At 41.7% G+C, this 25,561-nt stretch overlaps 1 protein-coding gene across 2 annotated transcripts in view; it reads right to left on the bottom strand.

Moving 5' to 3' along the window:
• Positions 1–25,561, bottom strand: part of SV2C (synaptic vesicle glycoprotein 2C) — a 224,626-nt gene that overhangs the window by 26,199 nt on the left and 172,866 nt on the right. For both annotated transcript variants that reach the window (XM_061430005.1, XM_061430006.1), the window contains 5 exons: positions 12,757–12,890; positions 12,218–12,307; positions 7,658–7,768; positions 6,982–7,070; positions 1,533–1,691 (listed from right to left, as the gene is read on the bottom strand). In XM_061430005.1, the coding sequence (XP_061285989.1) occupies positions 1,533–1,691; positions 6,982–7,070; positions 7,658–7,768; positions 12,218–12,307; positions 12,757–12,890 (583 nt within the window). The remainder of the gene's footprint in view (positions 1–1,532; positions 1,692–6,981; positions 7,071–7,657; positions 7,769–12,217; positions 12,308–12,756; positions 12,891–25,561) is intronic.

The following is a 25,561-nucleotide window of genomic DNA, read 5'->3' as shown; positions in this document are numbered from 1 at the left end:
CAAATGGAGAACAATTCAAAATGTTCAAAAAGGAAAAAGTAAGTCTTTGCCCTCCCATCCTCAAGCTACCCAGTTCTTTTTCCCAGAGAGGACCACTATTGTCATTTGCTCGTATGCTCTTCAGGGAGCGCTCTGCAGACACTACTCTACACCTTGCTTTGTTTTCCTCAGAGTCTACTTCAGAGGCCACTCCTTATCAGTACACGAAGAATTGCCATTTTAGAAGGCTGAACAGGAAAACTATTTTTAAAAACTGAGTTAGTTAGTGGTATTTCAAATTTCCATGAAAGACAAAAAAATTTTTTTCTATCACCTTCTAAAATAAACTTATGGGCTTTACAAGGATTTTAATATTATTAAAATTATTAATCATTACATTGCCAAAGTAAAGAATTTCTCCATGATTGACCATATTGGAGACCATATGACCATACTGTCATATTTTTTTTTAAATATGACATACTAGAAATTTCTAATGGGATTACAATAATTTTTAAATAATGAAGTCAATTTTCAACCTAGAATTCTAGAGCACTTGACTCCAAGATTTCTGTAGAAAAACAAGTACAGATTCAAGTCAGTATTTTGGGAGGGAGAGTAAAGGTGATCCTCTGTGGATCAGGCCTCCCAGTGAATTGCCAATCCATATAGTTACCTCCTAGTTGGTAACTCTCCTTTTCATTACACAAAACATAAGCATCCCACAGAATTAATTTTCATCTTTCCAAACTGGTTTTTGCCCAGAGAAACTTTTATCAATTATGTTTGATTTTTACTTTGATCTCTTTTTAAATTGGGAGGATTTCCTAAGAATGATGTAAACCAACAGAAAGTCATACCAGCAACCATTTGCTCAGATAAATAATGGGTAGAAACAAGGGCCTTGTCTGTCCTTTTCCATCTCCAAAAAAATAAACCAGACCATTTCTTGAATCAGTTCTTCCTCCTCATCACGAGGAGTTCCACACTCCATACTCAAAAATGTCCTTTGCTAACTTATCTTCTATTTTTAAAGCCCTTAACTTTGGAAAATCATTCCAATTCTTTAACTGAAACTTTCTCTGATACAACTTAACCCCAATTCTTGAACCAGCATAGTGGAGAAGGAAGGAATTCTGAAGAGTAGCAGCCCCCTTTTCCAGAGACAAAGAACAGGCGTGAAATTACATGTCAGATTTCCTCTTTGAGTTAAATAACACTATAACCTGTTTTCTCATAATCCTTACTCTTCCCTTCCATAACTTATTTTGCTCGCTTTCCAGGGCCTCTCTGAATTTTGTTTTCATACCAGTCAATTTCACTCCTTTACAAATGGGAAGTAGCTCAGTTTAAGAAGTAATTTAAGTGAATTCACTGATATACGTGTATCTTTTCTTTAAAGGCCATTTGGAAGCATTTGAATTCAGTCTGAAAATGACTACATGTACAAACTGAAAAAAAATTGTGTATACGCATATTTTAGTGTCATGAAGGCAAATAAGAAATACATTTTTAAGATGAGGTAGGATTAAATGATTTAAAAGTTCCTGGACCTGCCATTGTCACATTCCATTCCGGTAATAATCTGATTTGCCATTGTAAAGTTAATAGTTGCATTTGAAAATTTCACTTTTGGTTCATCTACATTTTTCAACACATTCGACTGCAGATGTTTAATGACATCGGGGAACCAAACAGATAATCCGTAGTACCTGCAAAGACAAAGAAATGTGAGTTTGTAAAGGTGTTTGCTTTTAAGGGTTTTGATCATCTTTACTATCATTATTCTGAATTCTTTTTCAGGTAGTTTGTCTATTTTCCTCTTCATTTTTTTTTTTGGACTTCTGTGTTTCTAGTTTGTTCCTTCATTTGTGTAGTATTTCTCTGTCTTTTCATTATTATTATTATTATTTAACTTATTGTGTTTGAGGTCTCCTTTTCCCAGCCTTCAAGGTTGAATTCTTTCTTCCTTTTGGTTTCTGCTCTCCTAAGATTGGTCCAGTGGTTTGTGTAAGCTTCGTATTGGGTGAGATTTGTGCTGGGTTTTTTTCATTTGTTTGTTTTTCCTCTGATGGGCAAGGCCGAGTGAGGTGGTAATCCTGTCTGCTGATGATTGGGTTTATATTTTTGCTTTGTTTGTTGTTTAGATGAGGCATCCTGCACAGGATGCCTCTGTTGGTTGGGTGATGCCTGGTCTTGTATCTAAATGGTTTTCTTTGTGTGAGTTCTCACTGTTTGATACTCCCTAGAGTCTAGAGTCTTGGAGTCAGTGCTCCCACTCCAAAGGCTCAGAGCTTGATCCTTTTTAAAGAATGATCACATTTCAGGATTCCATATCACAGAGAAACCATCTTTTCCCGTCACTTCACCTGGAGCTGCTGCCAGAGCTGTGGCCATGGCCGTCACCTGGAGACCCAGTGGGTGCGTGCTATAAAGGTGTCTCTAAAGGTGCCGGCACTCTAGTGGCCATGACCATCTCCCTGCTATTTTCAGAGAGGTAGTGGTTCCTGGAGAAGCACTGCTAATTAGGACTGTGCCCCACTCCCCCTACCCCCACCCCCGTCCCTTAGCATTATGGGTCATCAAATAGGAATCTCATCGGCCCCTCCTCATCACAGGTCTGCAAGAATCAAGCTAGAGGGATGGCCTGGGTTTCCCTGGAGAATCTCAGGTCCTGAGTCTCTCCTTGGGAAAGAGACATGTGTAAGAATTCCATCCTACACAGGCATATCCTGGCCCAGAGGTTTCTCCTCATCCCCTCAGGCTGCACTGAAGAATCCCATCTCCTAGTCTCTAGCTACAAACTCCTGGGGTCCCCAAACTGTGAGGGCCCTTAGAGAATGACCTCTTTATTAACGGATGATTTTTCTTGGTTCCTTCACTACTGTGGTCCTGTTAGCCTGGGGGCAGAGCCCATGCCCTCAAGGTTCAAGGCTGGGAAAAAGGCCATTTAAGTATTTATTGGAAAAGCCAGGTTATTGCCCACTTTCTACCTCTCGCCGGTAGTATGTTATTCTAACAGGTTACAGCTAAGCCACGCTGCCATGATCTTCAAAGCAGTAGCCACTAACCACAGGTATGAGCAGTTAAATGTGACCAGTCCAGATGAGACATACGTATGGGAAAAAGGTAAAACTAGGTCATTAATCGTATTGATTAAATGTCAAGAAATGATAATATTTTGGACAAAACAAGTAAAATAAGATATATTATTAAAGTTTGTTTCACCAGTTTCCTTTTCCTTTTTTTCCACCCCTTTTTAAATGTGACCACCAGGACATGTAAAATGATGCACGTGGCTGATGTTATATCTTCACTGGACAATGCGGCTCTAAACTGGTGCTTCCCACCCAAAGCAGGGTCTCTGGACCAGCACCATCAGAATCACCTGGGAACTTGTTAGAAATGCAGACCCTCGGGCCTCATCCAGACCTGCTGAATCAGAAACTGTGGGGTGGAGTCCTCCAAGGAACTCTTCTGATACTCAAGTTTGAGAACCACTGCTCTGATTTATCCCCAGTTACACTGAGCTACACAGCGGAAGAAGTGGTTATGAGAATCACTTGTGCATATAGACAAGCTAGGTTTAGAATCCTGGCCTTGCCACTTACCAGCCATGGGATCTTGGGCAAGTTATCAAAGCATCAGTTACCTGCCATCTCTAATATCAGAATGATGAGAGTAACCACCTCCCCGGGTAACTGCTTGGATTAAATGAAATGCAAAATACCCAGCACATAGCGAGTGCTCAAAAGGCTAAGTCGTTTTTATCATCAGCATTGTCAACAGGATTCCTGAACCATCTCTGCCTCAGGATTCCATAGATTCCAGCCTCTTGTCTTCACATATCATGAAATAATTCTGCAGGGGTATGAGTGGTGGCCACTGAATATGAAATGACTCTGGAGGCAGCAACTCTGCAGGGCTCTCTATTTGTATCCAGAGGATATAAATCTTCAAAAATGTCAACAATGAGGGAAGCATGACACCCTGGAACATTCATCATCAATAACATGGAGGAGTTTCTGCTATGTTCCATTTCTTCAGCCAGTGTTTACTGGATAGCCACTGAATGCTACACATTGTGTGAAGTTTCAGGGACTTTATAAGGAAATTATAAAGCTTAAAATGTGGTCAATAACAGGTAAGTAAACAAAAGAAATCATAGATATTATCCTGTAACTCTTCATATTTCAAGAGCAAGACATTTGTTTTGATTTTTCTTTGGATCTAGCCAGTGTTTAGCATATAGTAGAAACTTGCATGCGTCCATGCTAAGTCGCTTCAGTTGTGTCCACTCTCTGCGACCCTATGGGGTGTAGCCTGCCAGGCTCCTCTGTCTGTGGGATTCTCTAGACAACAATACTGAGGTGGGTTGCCATTTTCCCCTCCAGGGAATCTTCCTGACCCAGGGACTGAACTTGCATCTCCTTGACTTCTGCATTCAGTTCAGTTCAGTTGCTCAGTCTTGTCCGACTCTTTGCCACCCCATGGACTGTGGCATGCCAGGCTTCCCTGTCCATCACCAACTCCCAGAGCCTACTCAAACTCATGTCCATCGAGTTGATGATGCCATCCAACCATCTCATCCTCTGTCGTCCCCTTCTCCTCCCGCCTTCAGTCTTTCCCAGCATCAGGGTCTTATCCAATAAGTCAGTTCTACTCAGCAGGTGGCCAAAGTATTGGAGTTTCAGCTTCAACATCAGTCCTTCCAGTGAATATTCAGGTCTGATTTCCTTTAGGATTGACTGGTTTGATCTGCTTATAGTCCAAGAGACTCTCAAGAGATTTCTCCAACAAGTTCAAAAGCATCAATTCTTCGGTGCTCAGCTTTCTTTATAGTCCAACTCTCGCATCCATACATGACTACTAGAAAAACCATCTAATAAAATAGCATTGACTAGATGGACCTTTGTTGGTAAAGTAATGTCTCTGCTTTTTAATATTCTGTCTAGGTTTGTCATAGCTTTTCTTCCAAGGAGCAAGTGCCTTTTAATTTCATGGCTGCAGTCACCATCTGCAGTGATTTTGGATAAATCAAGCCTCAATAAAGTCTCTCACTTTTCCATTGTTTCCCCATCTATTTGCCATGAAGTGGTGGGACCGGATGCCATGATCTTAAGTTTTTTGAATGTTGAGTTTTAAGTCAACTTTTTCACTCTTCTATTTCATTTTCATCAAAAGGGTCTTTAGTTCTTCACTTTCTGCCATAAGGTAGTGTCATCTGCATATCTGAGGTTATTGATATTTCTCCCGGCAATCTTGATTCCAGCTTGTGCTTCATCCAGCATGGCATTTCGCATGATATACTCTGCATATAAGTTAAATAAGCAGGGTGACAATATACAGCCTTGACGTACTCGTTTCCCAATTTGGAACCAGTCTGTTGTTCCATGTCCAGTTCTAACTGTTGCTTCTTGACCTGCATACAGATTTCTCAAGAGGCAGATCAGGTGGTCTGGTATTCCCATCTCTTTCAGAATTTTCCACAGTTTGTTGTGATCCACACAGTCAAAGGCTCTGGCATCGTCAGTAAAGCAGAAGTAGATATTTTTTTAGAACTCTCTTGCTTTTTAGATGATCCAAAGGATGTTGGCAATTTGATCTCTGGTTCCTCTGCCTTTTCTAAAACCAGCTTGAACATCTGGAAGTTCACAGTTCACATACTGTGGGAGCCTGGCTTGGAGAATTTTGAGCATTTCTTTGCTAGCATGTGAGATAAGTACAATTGTGTGGTAGTTTGAACATTCTTTGGCATTGCCTTTCTTTGGGATTGGAATGAAAACTGATCTTTTTCAGTACTGTGGTCACTGTTGAATTTTCCAGATTTGCTGGCACATTGACTGCAGCACTTTCACAGCATCATCTTTGAGGATTTGAAAGAGCTCCACTGGAATTCCATCACCTCCACTAGCTTTGTTTGTAGTGATGCTTCCTAAGGCCCACTTGACTTCACATTCCAGGATGTCTGGCTCTAGGTCAGTGATCTCACCATCGTGGTTATCTGGGTCATGAGGATCTTTTTTGCATAGTTTTTCTGTATATTCTTGCCACCTCTTCTTAATATCTTCTGCTTCTGATAGGTCTATATCATTTCTGTCCTTTATTGTGTCCATCTTTGCATGAAATATTCTCTTGGTATATCTAGTTTTCTTGAAGAGATCTCTAGTCTTTTCCATTCTATTGTTTTCCTCTATTTCTTTGCACTGATCACTGAAGAAGTCTTTTCTTATCTCTCCTTGCTATTCTTTGGAACTCTGCATTTAAATTTGTCCCCCACATTGGCAGGATGATTCTTTAGCACTGAGCCCCCTGGGAAGCCCTGACAACTATTTATTGAGCACTTATTTTGTCCCAGGACCATATATCAGTGAGCAAAACAGTTTAAAATCTCTGTTCTCACAGAGCTTCCAGAGGAGGAAGACAGAGCTTTCTTTATTCCTACAGAATGAAAAAGCTTTTTGTCTATTAGAAGATGATAGAAGGCACAATGGGGAATAATAAAGCTGAGAAGGGGACAGGGAATCTGAAGGGGGACTGGGAAGCTGCAGTTTTAAAAAGGTATTTGGGGAAGTATCACTGTGAAGGTGGCATAGGAGGAAAGCCTCAAAGGAGGAGAGAAATGAGCTGGTCCATGTCTGAGGGCAGGGCACAGACCCGAGATGGGACATGGTCAAGAAAGTTCTGGCACATTGGAGGAAGAACAAGGAGGCCAGCGGGGATGGAGCTCCGCCAGTGAGGAGAGAGTGGAGAAATTATGCGAGCAAATCATCCTTGGTCTTATTGAACTTTCCAAACACTGTTGGTTTTGCCATCCCAGCTTTATGACAACATACAGAAAATGATTGCTTGATAAAAACTCTGTTAGCAAATCTAAAATGAAAAAAAAAATATCCTAGAGTTAATAGCATCACACAGTATAAGAGAAAGAAGCAGCAAGGTTGGGAGTTATAGTATGGAAATTTAAAGATTTCGTTCACCAAAAATGTAAGGACCACTTACCCAAAGGATAGCGTGAACCACACAATCGTGAGTTTTATGGTATTTTCCCTGACTGGGTAGGTAAAACATCTCATAAAAGTCAACCAAATCTGTAAAATATCAGAGAGTTAGTTTTCTTATGCCAGTCCCTAGGCAACTCTACTTCCCAACCCCGTCTGACAAATTATAAAATTGTTGCCTCTTCTTTGGGCTGGATTCATTTGGACTTAAAGTGTAAAAGCTAAGGGCTGCTGCTGCTGCTGCTAAGTCGCTTCAATCGTGTCCGACTCTGTGCGACCCCATAGACTGCAGCCCACCAGGCTCCCCCATCCATGGGATTTTCCAGGCAAGAATACTGAAGTGGAGTGCCATCGCCTTCTCCAAAGCTAAAGGCTACAGGACACCAAATGCTGGAATTTGTATTTATCAGCTTCCAACAGACAAACTAACTCGAGATGTTGGTGTACCCGTCACTGGTAGGACTCCTTGTTTAACACCTGCCCTCCCCCCAAAAAGCAACATCTTGGCTACCCCGCTGATCTCAAGGGAATCCCATTACCTGGTCCCACACCAGGAGTCAGGTGCCCTGGGCAGGAGGGGGAAGAGCCCCACTCACGGGGTGGATTCTGCCAACCCTGTTTCTGACTAACCTCCAGCGACAAGCGAGCCCGTGAGTCAGAGGGGGCTTGTTACTTACTCCATACAGTTCTGTGCGGATGCGAACGGAGCACCTCCTGAACCATGTTCCTGTGTCGCTCTCAATTTCAATCAGTTCATCTATCTGTCTTGGGGTTTTGATTCTGTTTACCTGTAAGGAGCAACAGAGGGCAAAGTGCTGAGTTTTCGTCTCTGAAGTTGTAGCGTTTAGGCTTACAATTTGTTTTTAAAAGGAGTGAAAGCTGACGCCAACCAAAAGGAAGCAGGTGTTTGATACATAAGCAGGTATCCATAAATAGGAGACCACTGGTGGCAGTATACAGACTCAAAGGCACCTAAGAGAACAGAATAAAGAATGAATGAGAGGGTAAATACCATAAAGAAGAGGGGGAAGAGTAAGTAGTAATGGAATTAAATGAAACGAAACGCCCTTCTCTGAGTCACGACTCAAAAGGCACACATTGGGAGGTGGGGGAGGGAAGGATTCAGAGTTTGGGATTAGCAAACTATGACAAAGAGAAGGGATAAACAACAAAGTCCTACTGTACGGCACAGGGAACTGTATCTTGTGAAAAACCATAATGGAAAAGAACACGATAAAGAATGCATATACATGTAATGAATCCCTTTGCTGTACAGTAGAAATTAACAACATTGTAAATCAACTCCATTTCAATAAATAAACTTTAAAAAAAAGGCACACACTAGCAGATAAAACTCCAGATAGAGTCACTTGTGGATTAAGAACTACTTTGCTTAGACAAAAGTGACTGAACACACTTTTCTTTGGAACCTACTTACTTGATGAATTTGGCTCCTAAACAGAGTTCTTAGAGCTTTCCCATGTAACTTCCATTCTTGACCCTTTCTTCCTTCTCTCACAGCCAAATAGTGTGTGTTCAGTCATGTCTGACTCTTTGCAACCCCATGAACTGTAGCCTGCCAGGCTCCTCTGTCCATAGGATTTCCCAGGCAAGAATACCGAAGTGGGCTGCCATTTCCTCCTCCAGGAGATCTTCCTGGCCCAGAGATCAAGCCCATGTCTCCTGCGTTAGCAGGCAGATTCTTTATCCCTAGCATCGCCTGGGAAGCCCAAGCCCACAGTGACTAGTCAGCAAATACCCACAGGCGACCTGAAGGTGAAGTCCAATGACTGAGTTTAAGTTGCAAGCACCAAGACTGACTCTTCAGTGACAGAAGGGGAACAAATGATGGAGGTATAGCCTGTATCCATGACTTAAGCTAGCCTCCTTCTCCTAAGGAAAAGAGCCAAGAGTCAGGAGAAGCAATACCTTCAGCACACAGAATGAAGCCTGAAAAGAGGTGGGGTTGGAGGGGAAGGGAAGCGCTTTCCCTTTGTGGACCTATCCCATCTTCCCTTGTTAGTCATAATCTACCTGCTTTTGACAAAGCTGAGAGAGGACAGAAACGTGCACACACGCTATCCCTGCCAGGGACAACTTCTGAATAGATCTTTCTGGAGAGACTGCCAACATCTGAAGCAGTACTTCTACTGCACAAAACCAGGTACCAAGACTGGCTTTTGACAGAGGTGATTTGAGGACCCTCGGTATCTTTCAAATTATACCAGGTGGGCAGTAGCCTGTCCCTGACTATATAAAGAAAGATGTCTGTATTTAGTGACGATGATGTCTGAGTTAAAAGCAGGATTGCAAATAGGGTCAGCTACAAGCCATTCATTATTTTGTGACACTTTAGAGTTTTGTTTTCTTTTTAAATCACAGGGGTATTCCTTTTTTTTTTTTTTTAAGATAGCATCACTGACTCAATGGACATGAACTTGAGCAGGTCCCAAGAGATAGCGGAGGACATGGAAGCCTGGCATGTGGCAGTCCATGGGGTCGCAAAGAGTCAGACATGACTTAGTGACTGAACAACAAATTCTTGGACATGACTTAGTGACTGAACAACAAATTCTTTTTTTGTCCTGAATGAAAGATTCATTGAATTCTATCATGTTTTACAATTTTCAAAAGTTCCACACAAATGATTTCATATGATCCCATAATAATTTGTTTTTTTTCTCCTGCGCCTTCACTGCCCCTCACCTCTCCCCGCTTCCCCCCACTGCTAACACTAGTTCGTTCTGTATGCCTGTGAGCCCACTTCTGTGTTGTTACATTCACTAGGTTGCTGTGTTTTTTAGATTCCACATAGAAGTGGTACACAGTATTTGTCTTTCTCTGTCTGAATTATTTCATTTAGCACAATGCCCTCCAAGTTCACCCATATTGCTGTAAATGGCAAAATTTTATTCTTTTTTATGGCCGAGTAATATTCTACTGTTTATGATATCATCTTCTTTATCCATTCATCTGCTAATGGACACCTAGACTGCTTCTGTATCTTGGCTATCATAAATAACGGTGTGAACAATGGGTTGCATGGGTTCATGTATCTTTTCAGATTAACGTTTTTGAGTTTTTTGGGGATGTATACCCAGGAGCGGGATTGTTAGGTCATATGCTGGTTCTATTTTCAGTTTTTTGAGGAATCTCCCTACTGTTTCTCACCGTGTCTTCACCAATTTACTCTTCTCACCAACAATGTACAAAGGGTCCCTTTTCTCCACATTCTCACCAACATTTGTTATTTGTGTTTTTTTTGACGAAGACCATTCTGACTCAATATATTCCTTTTGAGAGGCTTCTTCTCCACTCATTAATGTTTGTTTGTTTGTACATTCTTTCATCGGCATCCATGGGAGCCAGGACTGGTATAGACCCTGGAGATGCAATCATAAAGCATCGTGCTCTCTAAGCAATTACCATATAAATTAGAAAGTATCCCAGTGGCAATCTACGTCAGATGGGAGAGACATACTGTACAGAACACCCAAGCTGACCTGGGAGTGAGAAAGAAGACTTGATGGACTGTGGACTTTGAGCTGGAGCTTATGGAGAAGTATGTCATTTGCCATGTGTTATCAATGATTTGAAGGGCATTCCAAGTGGGAGGAATACCACATGCAAACATCCAGAGGTGTAAGAGAAAAGACTGTATTGGAAACTACAATGAATCTTTGTGATTCCTGAAGAATGGTGCAAGGGCAGAGGGCAGTGAGTAGGGAGGAATGAACCAAATGAGCGGCAATAAGGGTAGAAAGTAAGAGACAATGATGAGAGATATTTAGGATGGAGAATAATAAGACATACTAGATTTTTTGGACATAATAGAGATAAAGGAAAGAAAGAAATAGGATAGTTTTCAGGGGTCTAGTTTTGGTGGTGCTGGTGGCACTTGCTGATAAGTCTTTGGACAAAGAAGAGATTTGGAGACTCTTCAGGTGCGAAGTTCAGATTTAGAAATTCAGAATTTGAAGGGCCTCTAGTACATAGGAGTATGGCCACAAAGCCCTTCAACATGTATGTCTGGAGCTCAGTTTGTCCATTTGGAGAAAAAGATCTGGGAAGTAGCTGAGATCAGCTAAGGAGAATGTGAATGAACTTAAAAGAGGAGTTTGCTGCAAACAATGTCCTGAAAAACAGTATTCAAATTAGGTACACAGGAAGAAGACCTTTGAGGAAGGCATGTGAATTCGCCGTGTTGTAGATATAATAAGAAAAAGATCAAATGTGTCATGGCAGAATCCTGTAATGACCTTGGAAGTCACATATAAATGATTGAAATGACCCATTCTTTTAGAGTGGTCAAATCTTATTCCCACCTAATCTTTATACAGTCATATTAATGTGGATGATCATGAATGAACTTGGTAACTCAGACCTTCTGGAAGAAAAAGCAGGTTAGCAGGACAATGAGGTTCTACAGTGACACCTTCTCAGAAATCTTGGGTAGAGGGTTTATTCTCAACCGGCTGAGAAGAGTTAGGTGACATTGAGTATCTACATGACACCTCAAGATTCCTTTTGCCGTATGATCCTTGAATTTACTCTTTCTCTGTAGTGCATCTACTCAAAAGAAGGGTTCACTCAAAGGATTCCAGGTCCTCAATGGTGGACATCCATTATTTACCTTTGTTCCTCCATTACACTGCAGAAAACATTTATATTAATTAAGAATCTGTGATCATTTAGACAGAGGCCAGACTGAATTATACCTTCATATTACAAAAAATCTGTTTCATATTAAAAATGTAACAAGTCAATAAGTGTCAAGGGATTGTTTAATCAGGAACTATTTCACTTATTTTAAGAACTATAACTGATACTGTTTATAAGACATTGAATATTTTGCTTATATCACCTTTAAACCTAACTTAGACATTTGGCGTAATTACATGTTGCCTACATCAAAGGATTTAAAAACCACTCTTTTTTATTTTGGTGGAGGTTCTGAGAAAAAAAATACTGTTCTTTCCAAAAAATACTATGCGTTCAATTTTTTATTAGTTTAGATGAGTTTTCCCATTGAGAATACATTTTGTAACTGGAGGATGGAAGACCATTCCATGCAGAGGTAAAAGCACGTACAACAGCCGTGCAGCAGGTAAAACAGCAAGTATGAGATACTGAGAAATGAGTGGCTGGTGCAGCCAGAGGGGAATTTACGACCAGGCCTTTTCTGAAAAGGTTTCTCGGCCTTTGGCATAGAGGATTCACTGAGAAGCAGTACTCACCGTGAAGACCTTCTCAGGCTGACCCCGTGCTCTCATGTTTGTGTCGTGAATTAACTTCAGAATCATCCAGGCTTCATCGTGTTTTCCAATCTAAGAGATATGAGTAGACAGTGAATGGCCAGGAGGTGAAACACACATGCTCCCCGATTTTCCAATCACCATGTGATATTGTCAGATCCCATTGGGTGCAACAGTGCAAACGGTTTAGGTCCATCCCATTGGAAACACAGACTACCTGGATGCCCTGAGTGCAGCAGCAGCTCAAGGAATAGTGTTTCCTTTATAAAACAATAAGGCGCATTTTCTTCAACGAGGGAAACCACTTGCTTGAGGAGGAACATTAGCGCTTTCAGGCCATGAGGCAGCCTTTTCGCCTGCTGGTTGTTGAAAGTATGTCTCCATGAAACCAAACCCTCCATAGTTCTGTAGTAGGAAGGAAAAATGTACCTCCTGAAGAGGCAAACATACTCTCCTAGAGTTAAAAGGAACTTGTTTCAATGTCTCTGACTTCCTTGAGTATTTGTAATGACGAACGTTACCTCCAGCAAGAACCGTGGGCTTTCGGGCATGAACGTGAGGGCCACCACCGAGGAGGCACAGGGGAGCGCGCAGACGATGACAAACACACGCCAACTGTGGAACTGGTAGGCTGACCCCATGCTGAAGCTCCACCCTGGGGAAGGAAGACGGGAGGGGTGAGGGGGAGCGAGCACCCCACGCCACTGCGAGCGTCCACACCTGGAAGCTGGAATGGTCAACTCTTACCACTCCCAGAAGAGTGAGCTGATCTGGGCATTAGCCACAGTGACCAGCTCATCTTGAAGATGGCCAATAACAGTGCTGAGAATAAAGGTGCTCGCAAACAAAGCGGGCTGGGGCTAGGGATGGAGGTGCAAGTATATTTCTGGACAAACTGCAAAGACCAAGGTCAGTGAATTTGGGACAGTGCTTTCTCCAGCAGACTCCTGGGCTGGGTATCCCCTGTCTGCTCCTTCAGATCACTCTGGACCCTTGTCTCTGCTGTAAGCCAGGAACCGGCCCTCGGTGGGCCACACCAACTGGCTGCCTTGTCCATTGGCTCCCAGCTGGGCTGGATGAAGGAAGCACTGGCAGGAGAACAGAGCGTGGGATCAGGGTTCAGGGTATTTATTCCCCTTCCCTCCCTTCTCCCCTACCCCTGGTCGCATGGAGGTTTGACAGTGGGTGTGCTCTTCCCTGGGAACCTTCTCATGGGACCACATCTCTTGTCAGGTTCTGGCAATCCCACTCTCCTCCTGACCTCTGAGGCGCAAGTGAGTACAGGAGGCCCTTCCGCTACGAGCTCCAAGGTGCTGTATTATTCTGTGTGGGTTTCTCTTAACTGCTCCTGCACAGCTCTTTGCAGTGACTCCTGCTGAGGGTGTCACTGCTTTCCTGCCAGCACGCTGACCAGCACAAGGATTAAGAACTGGCATTTGCCAGCTTCCACACACATATTCCATACACTAGATTAAGAGAATTTTAAATTACTAGCTTCTTATTATAATATAATGTAAACAAGCAAATGGGATACCAACAGAAATCTCTTCAAGAACTAAAAGAAAACCAATATTCGAATGAATATAAGATGGTTGAAAGCAACATTCCACCATGATTATAAAGGAGAAATAATGAAGCATATCAAATCTAACTGAAAACAGAGATTTATGGTGGCAGAGATGAATTATGGTGAGGCAAAATTCTAATTTTTGCAATGCTTGGTATTTAGAAGGCTGCTGTGAGCAAAAGTCAGAGAGTCTACATTCCATCCCCTGGAGAGCAGTGTAATTATTCACTGTTTGCCCAGGGGCCAAGAGAGATTCTGAAGGTGACATGAGCTCCTCAAGGCCAGGCAGCTGAAGTTATATACCAGAACCTTCTCCACTGGGGTTTGAGGTGGAATCTTATACCACACATGTCCTCATGCCTGTGCTCGCTCTTAGACATGGAATTTGTTGATAAATGATGTAAACACCAATGACATGTGACATCAGCCTTAGATTCATGAGCATTTTCTGGGAATTTAATACATGAGGACTCTGTGGACTGCTAGATTAACTACATCGTAAACTATGGGAGGGGATGTCTACTCTCAATGTTTTCTGTAGCAGAAGTTCAAATGTCTCAAATATCCAAAATACAGAGGAAATTCTATGGTGGAACTAAGAAAACATACCATGTTCACTTCACATTGGATCTGAGAGCTTCATACAAAGGAATTCTTTTTCAAAAGGGCTGGAGCCACAGAAACGGGTCCCCATGTGTCTCTGAGCTCACCTGCTGCTGGCTCCCTCGGTCCCTTGGTCCATCTCACCAACATGCTGCCAGCTCTCTGAATGCACAAAGCTGAGGTCTATTTTAAGGGCTTTGCCTTACTTCCCAGGAAGCCCAGCCTTGCATTGAAAGGATGGTGGCTGTACGTCAGCCAGCCTTTCTGAGAGTGTTGAAGTGAGAGAATGTTCAGTATTTCTTGTCCTCAATGAAGTCCCCTCAGGGTCTTTGCATTTGACATTTCTGTGCCTGAACTGCTCTGAGCATTTGCACATGTGGATGCTTCCTTTGGACTTTCCAGGTCTCAGTTTAAGGCCATTTCTTCAGAGAGGCCCCAACCCTCAATTCCACTTTTATCCTCAAGGCCTGTCTTATTGTCTCTACAGCACTTACCATTATGTAAAGCTGTGTATTCACTGATTTGTTTATTTGTTTACTGTCTATCCCTTTCCACACCATGAAAGAAGAAATTCTGCTTTTGTTGTTCATCAATATCTCTTCAGTGCTTTTAGCAAGTCCTAGTCCATAGGAAGTATTCTTTAAATATTTGTTAAACAAATGCACGCACACACACACTCATGCACATGCATACCTTTTTGTGTGTCTGTATGTATACATGAACATATACAGAATCACTGAAGGCTACTAAGACATTACTCAGGTTTTCTTTTGAACATTGTTTTCTGAATCTGCACTGAAAAAGAACAACAACCCTGATTTACTTTTTCAGTTAAATTTGCAATTTGTATCCAGTAAAATTCATTCATACTTTTTAAACTACATTGTTCTGTGAGTATGATAAATGCCAGCATCATATATCCATCATCATAATCAGGATACAAACTGTTCCATCACCCCAAAACACTCCTTCCTGCTGTCTCTTTGGAATCAGTTCAGATCAGTTCAGTTGCTTAGTCATGCCCGATCTTTGTGATCCCATGAACTGCAGCATGCCAGGCCTCCCTGTCCATCACCAACTCCTGGAGTTCACCCAAACCCATGTCTACTGAGTCGGTGATGCCATCCAACCATCTCATCCTCTGTCATCCTCTTTTCCTCCTGCCTTCAATCTTTCCCAGCATCAGGGTCTTTTCAAATGAGTCAGCTCTTCGCATCAAGTGGCCAAGGTATTGGAGTTTTAGCTTCAGCATCAGTCCCTCCAATGAACACCCAGGACTGATCTCTTTTAGGATGGACTGGTTGAATCTCCGTGCAGTCCAAGGGACTCTCAAGAGTCTTCTCCAACACCACAGTTCGAAAGCATCAATTCTTTGGCACTCAGCTTTCTTCACAGTCCAACTCTCACATCCATACATGACTACTGGAAAAACCATAGCCTTGACTAGACAGACCTTTGTTGGCAAAGTAATGTCTCTGCTTTTTAATATGCTGTCTGGGTTGGTCATAACTTTCCTTCCAAGGAGCAGGCATCTTTTAATTTCATGGCTGCAATCACCATCTGCAGTGATTTTGGAGCCCAGAAAAATAAAGTCAGCCACTGTTTCCACTTTTTCCCCATCTATTTGCCGTGAAGTGATGGGACCAGATGCCATGATCTTCGTTTTCTGAATGTTGAGCTTTAAGCCAACTTTTTCACCCTCCACTTTCACTTTCATCAAGAGGCTTTTTAGTTCCTCTTCACTTTCTGCCGTAAGGGTGGTGTCATCTGCATATCTGAGGTTATTGATATTTCTCCCAGCAATCTTGATTCCAGCTTGTGCTTCTTCCAGCCCAGCATTTCTCATGATGTACTCTGCATATAAGTTAAATAAGCAGGGTGACAACATACAGCCTTGATGTATTCCTTTTCCTATTTGGAACCAGTCTGTTGTTCCATGTCCAGTTCTAACTGTTGCTTCCTGACCTGCATACAGATTTCTCAAGAGGCAGATCAGGTGGTCTGGTATTCCCATCTCTTTCAGAATTTTCCACAGTTTATTGTGATCCACACAGTCAAAGGCTTTGGCATAGTCAATAAAGCAGAAATAGATGTGTTTTTTTTGGAACTCTCTTGCTTTTTACATGATCCAGCGGATGTTGGCAATTTGATCTCTGGTTCCTCTGCCTTTTCTAAAACCAGCTTGGACATCTGGAAGTTCACAGTTCACATATTGCTGAAGCCTGGCTTGGAGAATTTTGAGCATTACTTTACTAGCGTGTGAGATGAGTGCAATTGTGCGATAGTTTGAGCATTCTTTGGCATTGCCTTTCTTTGGGATTGGAATGAAAACTGACCTTTTCCAGTCCTGTGGCCACTGCTGAGTTTTCCAAATTTGCTGGCATATTGAGTGCAGCACTTTCACAGTATCATCTTTTAGGATTTAAAATAGCTCAACTGGAATTCCATCACCTCCACTAGCTTTGTTTGTAGTGATGCTTCTTAAGGCCCTCTTGACTTTACATTCCAGGATGTCTGGCTCTAGGTGAGTGTGAGTGATCATACCTTCGTGATTATCCTGGTCGTGAAGCTCTTTTTTGTACAGTTCTTCTGTGTGTTCTTGCCACCTCTTCTTAATATCTTCTGCTTCTGTTAGGTCCATACCATTTCTGACTTTTATTGAGCCCATCTTTGCATGAAATGTTCCCTTGGTATCTCTAATTTTCTTGAAGAGATCTCTAGTCTTTCCCATTCTATTGTTTTCCTCTATTTCTTTGCATTGAACACTGAGGAAGGCTTTCTTATCTCTCCTTGTTATTCTTTGGAACTCTGCATTAAAGTGGGTATATCTTTCCCTTTCTCCTTTGCTTTTCACTTCTCTTCTTTTCACAGCTTTTTGTAAGGCCTCCTCAGACAGCCATTTTGCTTTTTTACATTTCTTTTTCTTGGGGATGGTCTTGCTCCCTGTCTCCTGTACAAGGTCACAAACCTCCATCCGTAGTTCATCAGGCACTCCGTCTATCAGATCTAGTCTCTTAAATCTATTTCTCACTTCCACTGTATAATCGTTAGGGATTTGATTTAGGTCATACCTTTGGAGTCAACCCCTCCTCAAAGCCTAAGCCCTGGCAATCACTGGTCTGTCCTCCATCCCTATAATTTTGCACAATGTCATATAAATGGATTTATATTATACACATCTTTTAAAATCTTGCTTCTCACACTTAGCATAAGGCATCTGTGCAGACTGTTGCTCATATTAATAGCTTGCTCCTTTTCATTGCACAGTAACATTTCATTGTATGAATATTTCATTTGTTTGCCCACTCACCAGCTGAAGGACAACTGGAATTTCTCCATTTTTAGGGGATTATAAATAAAGCTGTTATAAATATTTCAGATGGGTTTTTGTGTGTTCCAAAGTTTTCCCTTTCTCTTGGGTAAATATCTAAGAGCAGGCAAATTCAGTCATTTAATTAGTTTAGCTTTATAAGAAATTGCCAAACTATTTTCCACAGTGGCTGTACCATTTTGCCCTCCTACCACTAGTGTTGATGCTTTTCAACTGTGGTGTTGGAGAAGACTCTTGAGAGCCCCTTGGACTGCAAGGAGATCCAACCAGTCCATCCTAAAGGAAATTAGTCCTGGATGTTACTTGGAAGGACTGATGTTGAAGCTGAGACTCCAATATTTTGGCCACCTGATGCCAAGAGCTGACTCATTGGAAAAGACCCTGATGCTGGGAAAGATTAAAGGTGGGAGGAGAAGGGGACAACAGAGGATAAGATGGTTGGATGGCATCACCGACTCAATGGACATGAGTTTGAGTAGGCTCCGGGAGTTGGTGATGGACAGGGAGGCCTGACGTGTTGCAATCCATGGGATTACAAAGAGTCGGACATGACTGAGCGACTGAAGTGAACCAAGCCACTAGTGTATGAGAGTTCCAGCTGCTCCACACCCTTCCTACCACTTCTTTGTTAGTTTTTTTGGGGGAGAGGGGTAAGTTTGGGCCATTCTATATGTGTGTAGTAGTATCTCATCATGGTTTTAATTTGCACTCCCCTGATGTCTAGTGAGACCTTAATATACTGTCTGTTCATTCATTCTTACTTTTATTGAGTGCCTCTATGTGCCAGTCACAGTGCTGAGATGTGGAAGCGAACACTTATTCCCTGCCCTCAATGAGTCAGAGTCCAAAAGAGGAGGCAAATGTGTTAACAGACATGATAAATATTATGATTCATGCTAGAACAGGTTCTAAAAAGAGGGTAGAGGGAGTACAGAAGGGATAGAGGTATCAATCCGAAGGAGTCTTCTCTTAAGAGCCCTTGCCAAATTTCTTGTCTGATTCAGGTTCGTGAACACAGAGAACAAATTCTTAAATTTCTAACAGTCAAGTGAGAGAAACAGTTCAAATCAGTACCAAAGAAGTAGGTGAGACCGGCCAAGACTAACTGTGCCGTGCCCAACCCCCAACTCTCTTCTACTACATGACAGCCCTCTGACTTGGAGAGAGAAGGAGAGCCCTTGACCCAAGTGTGAGTCCCAGAAAAGGAGCTCACCCCTCCTTGCCCTTCTGGATATGCCCTGGGCTGGGGCAGGGGGAGACTGATGGATGACCTTCTATGGTCTGAATGAGGGATCGACAGAGTGAGGGTTTTGAGAAATGACCCTGCAGATGCTTTGTAAAACTAAAGTACCACTATCAAGATTAAACACGAATGAAAGAATGATGGGGTGAAACACTGGCTGTTGTAACTCCTCAGCCATGAATTCTCAGGACCCCTCCTCTCTAGCTCCATTTCAAGATGAGTTATATTTGCATTTGCAAGGGACACAAAGCCCAGACCACAGACATCAGGAAGTGGGGAGCCATCAGCATGGAGTGAAGGACCAGACCGTGATACGAACCACATGCAACTGGGAGAGTGGTTGCTGCTTTAGGATACTCAGCCACACTTAGTAAAATGGATCCTTTTCTTCATGTTGGCACTATGCCTTTTTTGTCTTACCAAAAAAAAAAAAAGATTCTTGCAGAGAAGGTGGTTCTAATTGTCCTCTGGACTTTGTTTAAAAATACCTATTAAAATGTCATACTGAGGGATTTATTTATTCATAATGTAAATTGCATGCAAGGAAGGACCTCAATTAGGGTATTACAAAAAGTAGTGACTGCACTGCACTAGTCAGTGCAGCACTAATAAGAGTGTTCTGTGTCTTGCATGATAATCAAGGCCATTTACCAGGCTCAAGCTGATATGCTCTGGGACTGCAGAAACCAGCTGCCTTCCCAGCTGCCTGACCGTCTGAAATCTTTGACGGTGCCAAGACAGAAGTGTGGGGCTCATGGAGAAGAATGCTGGCTTTCATGTTCTTTTCTGGGTTTTCTCCCTGAGCATGGGTGAGTTAGCACCTACTCTGTTGACTCACAATTGGTTGCTAGTTACCTGATACGATCAATAATCCAGTCTTTAGTAAGAAGGTAGATTTTAGGGATAAAACACAGATCCAATGTTCCAAAACATTACTATTAATTAATATTAATAAAGATAAATATTATAGGTCAGATCACTTTTCAATAGCTAAGAATTAAATCACCTATATTTATGTGTCAGTGGTGTTAACTCATAAGGCACATTGCCAGCTAAAGTTCTCTTTGGAAAAGTGGCTCCCAAATCTGTTTTTCTCAAGTGGTCAATAAGCTCAGGAAGTGAACAAGGATCAGATGAGTTTCTGCTTTTATTCTGATAGAAATAAAATGTTATCCCCTCAACCTGTCAGTGGTTTAAAGTATAAACACTGTCTAATCAGCATGAAACATTAGTCCTCAGCTAGAAACCTAGACTGTCATGCATCTAGCATCATCTGTGACGTCGTTAAGATTTAACCAGGTGCAGCTGGACAGTTCTTGTGGCCGATATCAACAGAGATTTTTCACTTTCTTCTCATTTGTTAAAAACAAAGTGGGTGGAGGCAGGAGAATGTGAGGATGTGTGAAATAGTTAAATAAACTATGGTACAGCCATGTTATGGAAGACCATATAAACACTGGCAAAGAATGAGGCAGATTTGTCTGAACTGATTTTGGAACTGTCCAAGTTACACTGCTCAGTGAGTTCATTTCAAAACTGTAAATAATAGTGGTTTCACTTTTATATACACATAGACTATATCATTATATCTAGAATACAAGTGGGAGGAAAAGACACCCAACCACTTTACATGGCTATTCAAGGTAGGGAGTGGGAGCTCTTAGGGGCCTTTTGCTTTGGCATTATTTAATTTCTGAGTTTTGTATCACCTTGTATTACTTTTAACTCAAAGGGGGGAAAAAACCTTTTCAAAGAGTTGCAAGCCTTTGGTTTTTCTGAAATGTAAGGTCCGATGGGAGAAGAGAGAATACAAGGAAACTCGAATGATTGCCACGACATATTTGGCATTCACACAATTTTCAGAACTAAACTAATGTTAATTGTGATTGTGATGCATCCAAGTGTTGGCACCACAGGGCTCACTTACGAGAGCAGTGAGGAAGTGCACCGGTGTCTCTGAGTAGGAAAGGAAATGGTATTTACAGACTTTTCATCTTTACAACTGTAACCACTTATAGGTTGATTTTGAATTCTCAGGCCAAGGCCAGTTACATCTCAAGCAGTAATAGCATGAGCACCATTGCCGATAGGGATGCATAGAGCAATCTCACACACACGCACACAGACCTGGCTAGGATCTGCCTGCAGTACATAATCATGCCTTTAAGAAGAGAGAGTCAATTCAACTGGATTTCCACATTTGAGGAGGATGGCCCAAGGGGACCCATCTGTAAGAGCCGGCCCACGCAACATGCTGACCTTTCTTGCTAGTTTTCTCCGTTTCTATTTCCAGGCTCTGGTCCCACCATTTAGAATGTACAGAGCCAGTGGTAAACAGCAGCAGGAAGTTAGATTACGGCCCCGGTTCCTGAGTCTGGCTTGTGATCCTAAACACACTTTTGAAGAAGCAAGCTTCCTAATGGCTTTTGCAACACAGAAATTCATGGGCTTATTTTTCAGGGTGTATCTGCTGTGAGTGAGCCAAAGATGAAAAGAAAGAATGAGAGGAACTTTCCAGAAAGAGTTCCTGGTAAAAGCATGTAAGACTCATTCAAGCGTGATGCTTCCCAAGCTTCACTGACTGAAATAAGTCCAAAGGCTTAAAAAAACCTGACAGCATAATGTGTGTGTGAGAGAGAGAGAGATATGAGTATGTGTCTGTTTCAAACAAAGGTCCTTTGGAATTTTCTTTGTAGACAGATAATAATATAGTACTAGTATAATGATGAAGAAGAAGTAAAGTGAAGTGAAGTCGCTCAGTTGTGTCCGACTCTTTGCGACCCCATGAACTGCAGCCCACCAGGCTCCTCTGTCTATGGGATTTTCCAGGCAAGAATACTGGAGTGGGTTGCCATTTCCTTCTCCAGGGGATCTTCCCGACCCAGGGATCGAACCCAGGTCTCCCACATTGTAGGCAGACGCTTTACCATCTGAGCTACCAGGGAAGTCAGTATAATGATAATGTAGGTCAATTAAAATTTTATCAAAGATTTTCATAAAAATATACACCACAATAGCCTATAGGATAGTCAAATCTTGACCATATACAAATGAAGCTTGTATCATAAATGCATATAAAGGCAGCTCATTACTCTGTAAATACACATTGACTATATTTCATATTTATTATCTTATAGCACATATAAGCACACATTAACTTTCCTTCTCTATTTTACTTACATAAATATTTATTTAAAAGGAACTGTATATGTTTAGAGACATATTAATACATAAACTCTTACATAAGCTGATGTTCATGGACAAATAATAAATCAACTGTATTCATTTTGTGAACAGACATTGTCTTAGGAAACCAAAAAGCAAACAAAAATAAATATTGGGAATTACGTTGGTCGGAAGGTTCTAAGATCTGGTGCCTGCACCAGTTGAAGTCACAGGAAAACCTCTCCTTATAGATCCATGGTAAGAAATGGAATGCTTTCAAAACTGAACCTAACAAAACAAACTTGTAAACCACAGTTTGTACTGACACAGGTGCCCAAGGCTTGGTAGAAAACTTGTAGCAAAGTGATACCTACACCCTATATTAGCAAATCAATCTGCTTTCAAATTAGTTGTCCTTATAATACTATTTTTTTCCTAAAAAAATGAGAAAAACATACATACAACTTCATGGCCCCTATTCTACTTCAGATGAAGATTTCCTTTTGTTCTTTGCACATGGTGTCAGCAAAATTTTGCTCATGATCAACAAAAGCTCTCTCTTCCTTCCCAGCAGATTTTTAATGACAGAGCACAGAAGGATGCTCAAGGAATCCATTCTTAGAAGAAAGTTTTTCTCCCCTGGTTGAGGATGAGGAAGGGGTTGTAATATTTCCCGTGTTATGACAACAGAGGTCAGCCCAAGTGTTCTCTGTTGCTGGTGCCAAAGGTCACCCTCATACATCTCCACTAACTGCTGGCCTCTCTACCTGCTCCTGTGTTTCTAGCCCTGTTTCTTGCCTTGTAGCCTCTCATCCAGAACAAATCATTTAACACTTGACAAGCGAAACAGCTGCTTAGCTCATGATTCAGGCCCCAAATGGCCCTTAGAGTTTGGTCATTTATGTTGAAAAAATTCCCTTTGCACTGGCTAGGAGATACATGTGATCACAGTGACCTGGGACCTTAGAAAGAGGACATCACATCATGCTTCCAGGCACACTGGGAGAGGTCCACTCCATGAGCCCCATAGCTGGATACCACTCGCTTGTATCCAGTTTAATCCCACCCCAAGAAGAGCCTACTGATTATCTCAAGTTCCTGATGTTCATGGTCATTAGATTGTTCATGAAAGACCCCAGTCTGAGTGGAGACACTCAACCTCCCTTCCTCACAGCCTTCCAGACCAGGAACGTGGGTGCCAGCCTCTACTTCCCTCTCTCCCTGTGTCTAGTCAATCACTGAGATATAGGATGCTGTTTTCTGTATTTCTCCCAAATTTGTCTCTTTCTTTCCACCTCTGCTTTAGTCCAGGCCCTCATCCACTGCCCAGGTCACACCAACAGGCTGATCTGCAGCTGACATGGGTCCACAGGGCCATGCCCATGGCTGCAATACCGAAGCATGCCTGTCACAGTTATGCCCTGAGTCCTGAGCTGTGGACCTCGCCATGGACCAGCGACAGAAAGGTCTGCCTGGCCCCGCAGGGGCTCAGGACCTGGCTCCACTGCTTTGGCTTTCTTCTCCTCTTACTGGGAAAAGACCTGTTGTTACATGATTTTAGTATCACCTCTCTTTTTTCTTCTATGAACATATACTAATTTTTTAAATTAGGTATAGCTGATGTACAATATTATATAAGTCTCAGATGTACAGCATAGTGATTCACAATCTTTAAAGGCTACATTCCATTTTTAGTTGTCATAAAATACTGTCTATATTCCCTCTGCTGCACAACATATCCTTGTAGCTTATTTATTTTATACACAGTGGTTTGTGTCTCTTAAAACTACTCGTACCTTGCCCTTCTCCACTTGCCTCTCTCCACTGGTAGCCGCTAGTTCGTTCCCTCTGAGTCTGCTTCTATTTTGTTATATCACCAGTTTGTTTCATTTTTTAGATTCAATATATAAGTGATATAATGTAGTATTTGCCTTTCTCTGCAAATGGGAAAATACTCTTTATGGCTTAGTAGCATTTCATTGTGTACATATACTACATCTTCTGTATCAATTCATCTGTTGATGAACACTTAGGTTGCTTCTATATCCTGTCTATTGTAAATAATGCTATTATGTACATTGGGCGTGCATCTATCTTTTCAAAATAATTGTTTCATTTTTGTTTTCTTCAGATATATACCCAGGACTCTAACCACTGGGTCATACGGTGTTACTATTTTCAGTTTCTTGAGAAATTGCCATACTGTCTTCCACAGTGGCTGCACCGATTCCACAGTGGCTGCACCGATTTACACGCCCATCAGCAGTGTACAGTTGTCTCTGCTCCCTCATCAGCATTGGTTATTTGAATACCACCTGTCTTTAACAGAGCTTTCAATCAGCTTCCAAACTGCCTAGTCTAGTCTGACTTCCATATATCTTCGAAAGACCTTTCCATGAGAAAACTGAATCACAAATTCACTTACAGCTTAAACCCTTTCAGCAGTTCTCCATAAGCCTAGATTCTTTAGTGTGGCCACAGGGCCCTCCAACACTGGGTTCCTGCCCACCTCTCCCTCCTCATTCCTCAGAAATCCCTCCTTCCATCCTTTGCTACCTGCTGTGCATCATCTTTGAATCTTAACCCCTCCTCATCCTTGTCAATTTGGAGAACTCTTAAACTGCAGTCTTCTATTAACCAAGTAGAGAGGACCATCCTTTGTAAATTCTTATAGACACATTAAAAAGTATTCACTTCCCCCACTGAGCTATCTTGGGATCCTGTGAAGTCCCATGGTGCCCGATAGAGAGAGAAGTCACAGTAGAGAGTGGTCATTCATTTGTGAGTCTGTTCCTGGAGGGCAGGGACCATGTCTTATTCATCTTTTGTACAAAATGTGTCAAAGAATCGTCACTTGACAAATGCTTCTTTAATTAATTTATAAAAAGCCTGTTCTTCAATTCCTTTAAGATTAGAGAATTTGCCTAATACCTTCAAAAGTGACTTTTTGGAAACATAATACTATATTGCCTAATTTCCAAATATGTGGAGTTTTGCTCTTTTGTAACTGATTTCTAGCTTAATTTCCTTGTGGAAGGAGATCATGCTTGGTGGTTTTTTGAAACATGTTGGAACTGCTTTACAATAGAGTCTGTGGTCGAGTTTCATTTTTCTAGTTTTATTGAGGTATGGGTAGACAGTTAAAAAATGTATATATTTAAGGTATATAACGTATATATTTAAGGTATATAATGTGACAATTTGATATATGTACAGCTTGTGAAATGATTACCATAATCAAGTTAATACACATTTACTCACATTTAAGATCTACCCAGTACATTTCAAGTACACAATACAGAATCATTATGTATCGTCACTATGGCACATACAGAACTATAGTCACATTAGATCTTCAGAACTTATTCATATTATAACTGAAAGTTTGTACACTTTGCCAGTGTCTCTTTATTTTCC

This window comes from Bos javanicus, chromosome 10, assembly GCF_032452875.1.
Source record: "Bos javanicus breed banteng chromosome 10, ARS-OSU_banteng_1.0, whole genome shotgun sequence".
Classification (NCBI taxonomy): Eukaryota; Metazoa; Chordata; class Mammalia; order Artiodactyla; family Bovidae; genus Bos; species Bos javanicus.
The sequence above is the reverse complement of the archived record's forward strand: the minus strand, read 5'-3'. Positions and strand labels throughout refer to the sequence as shown.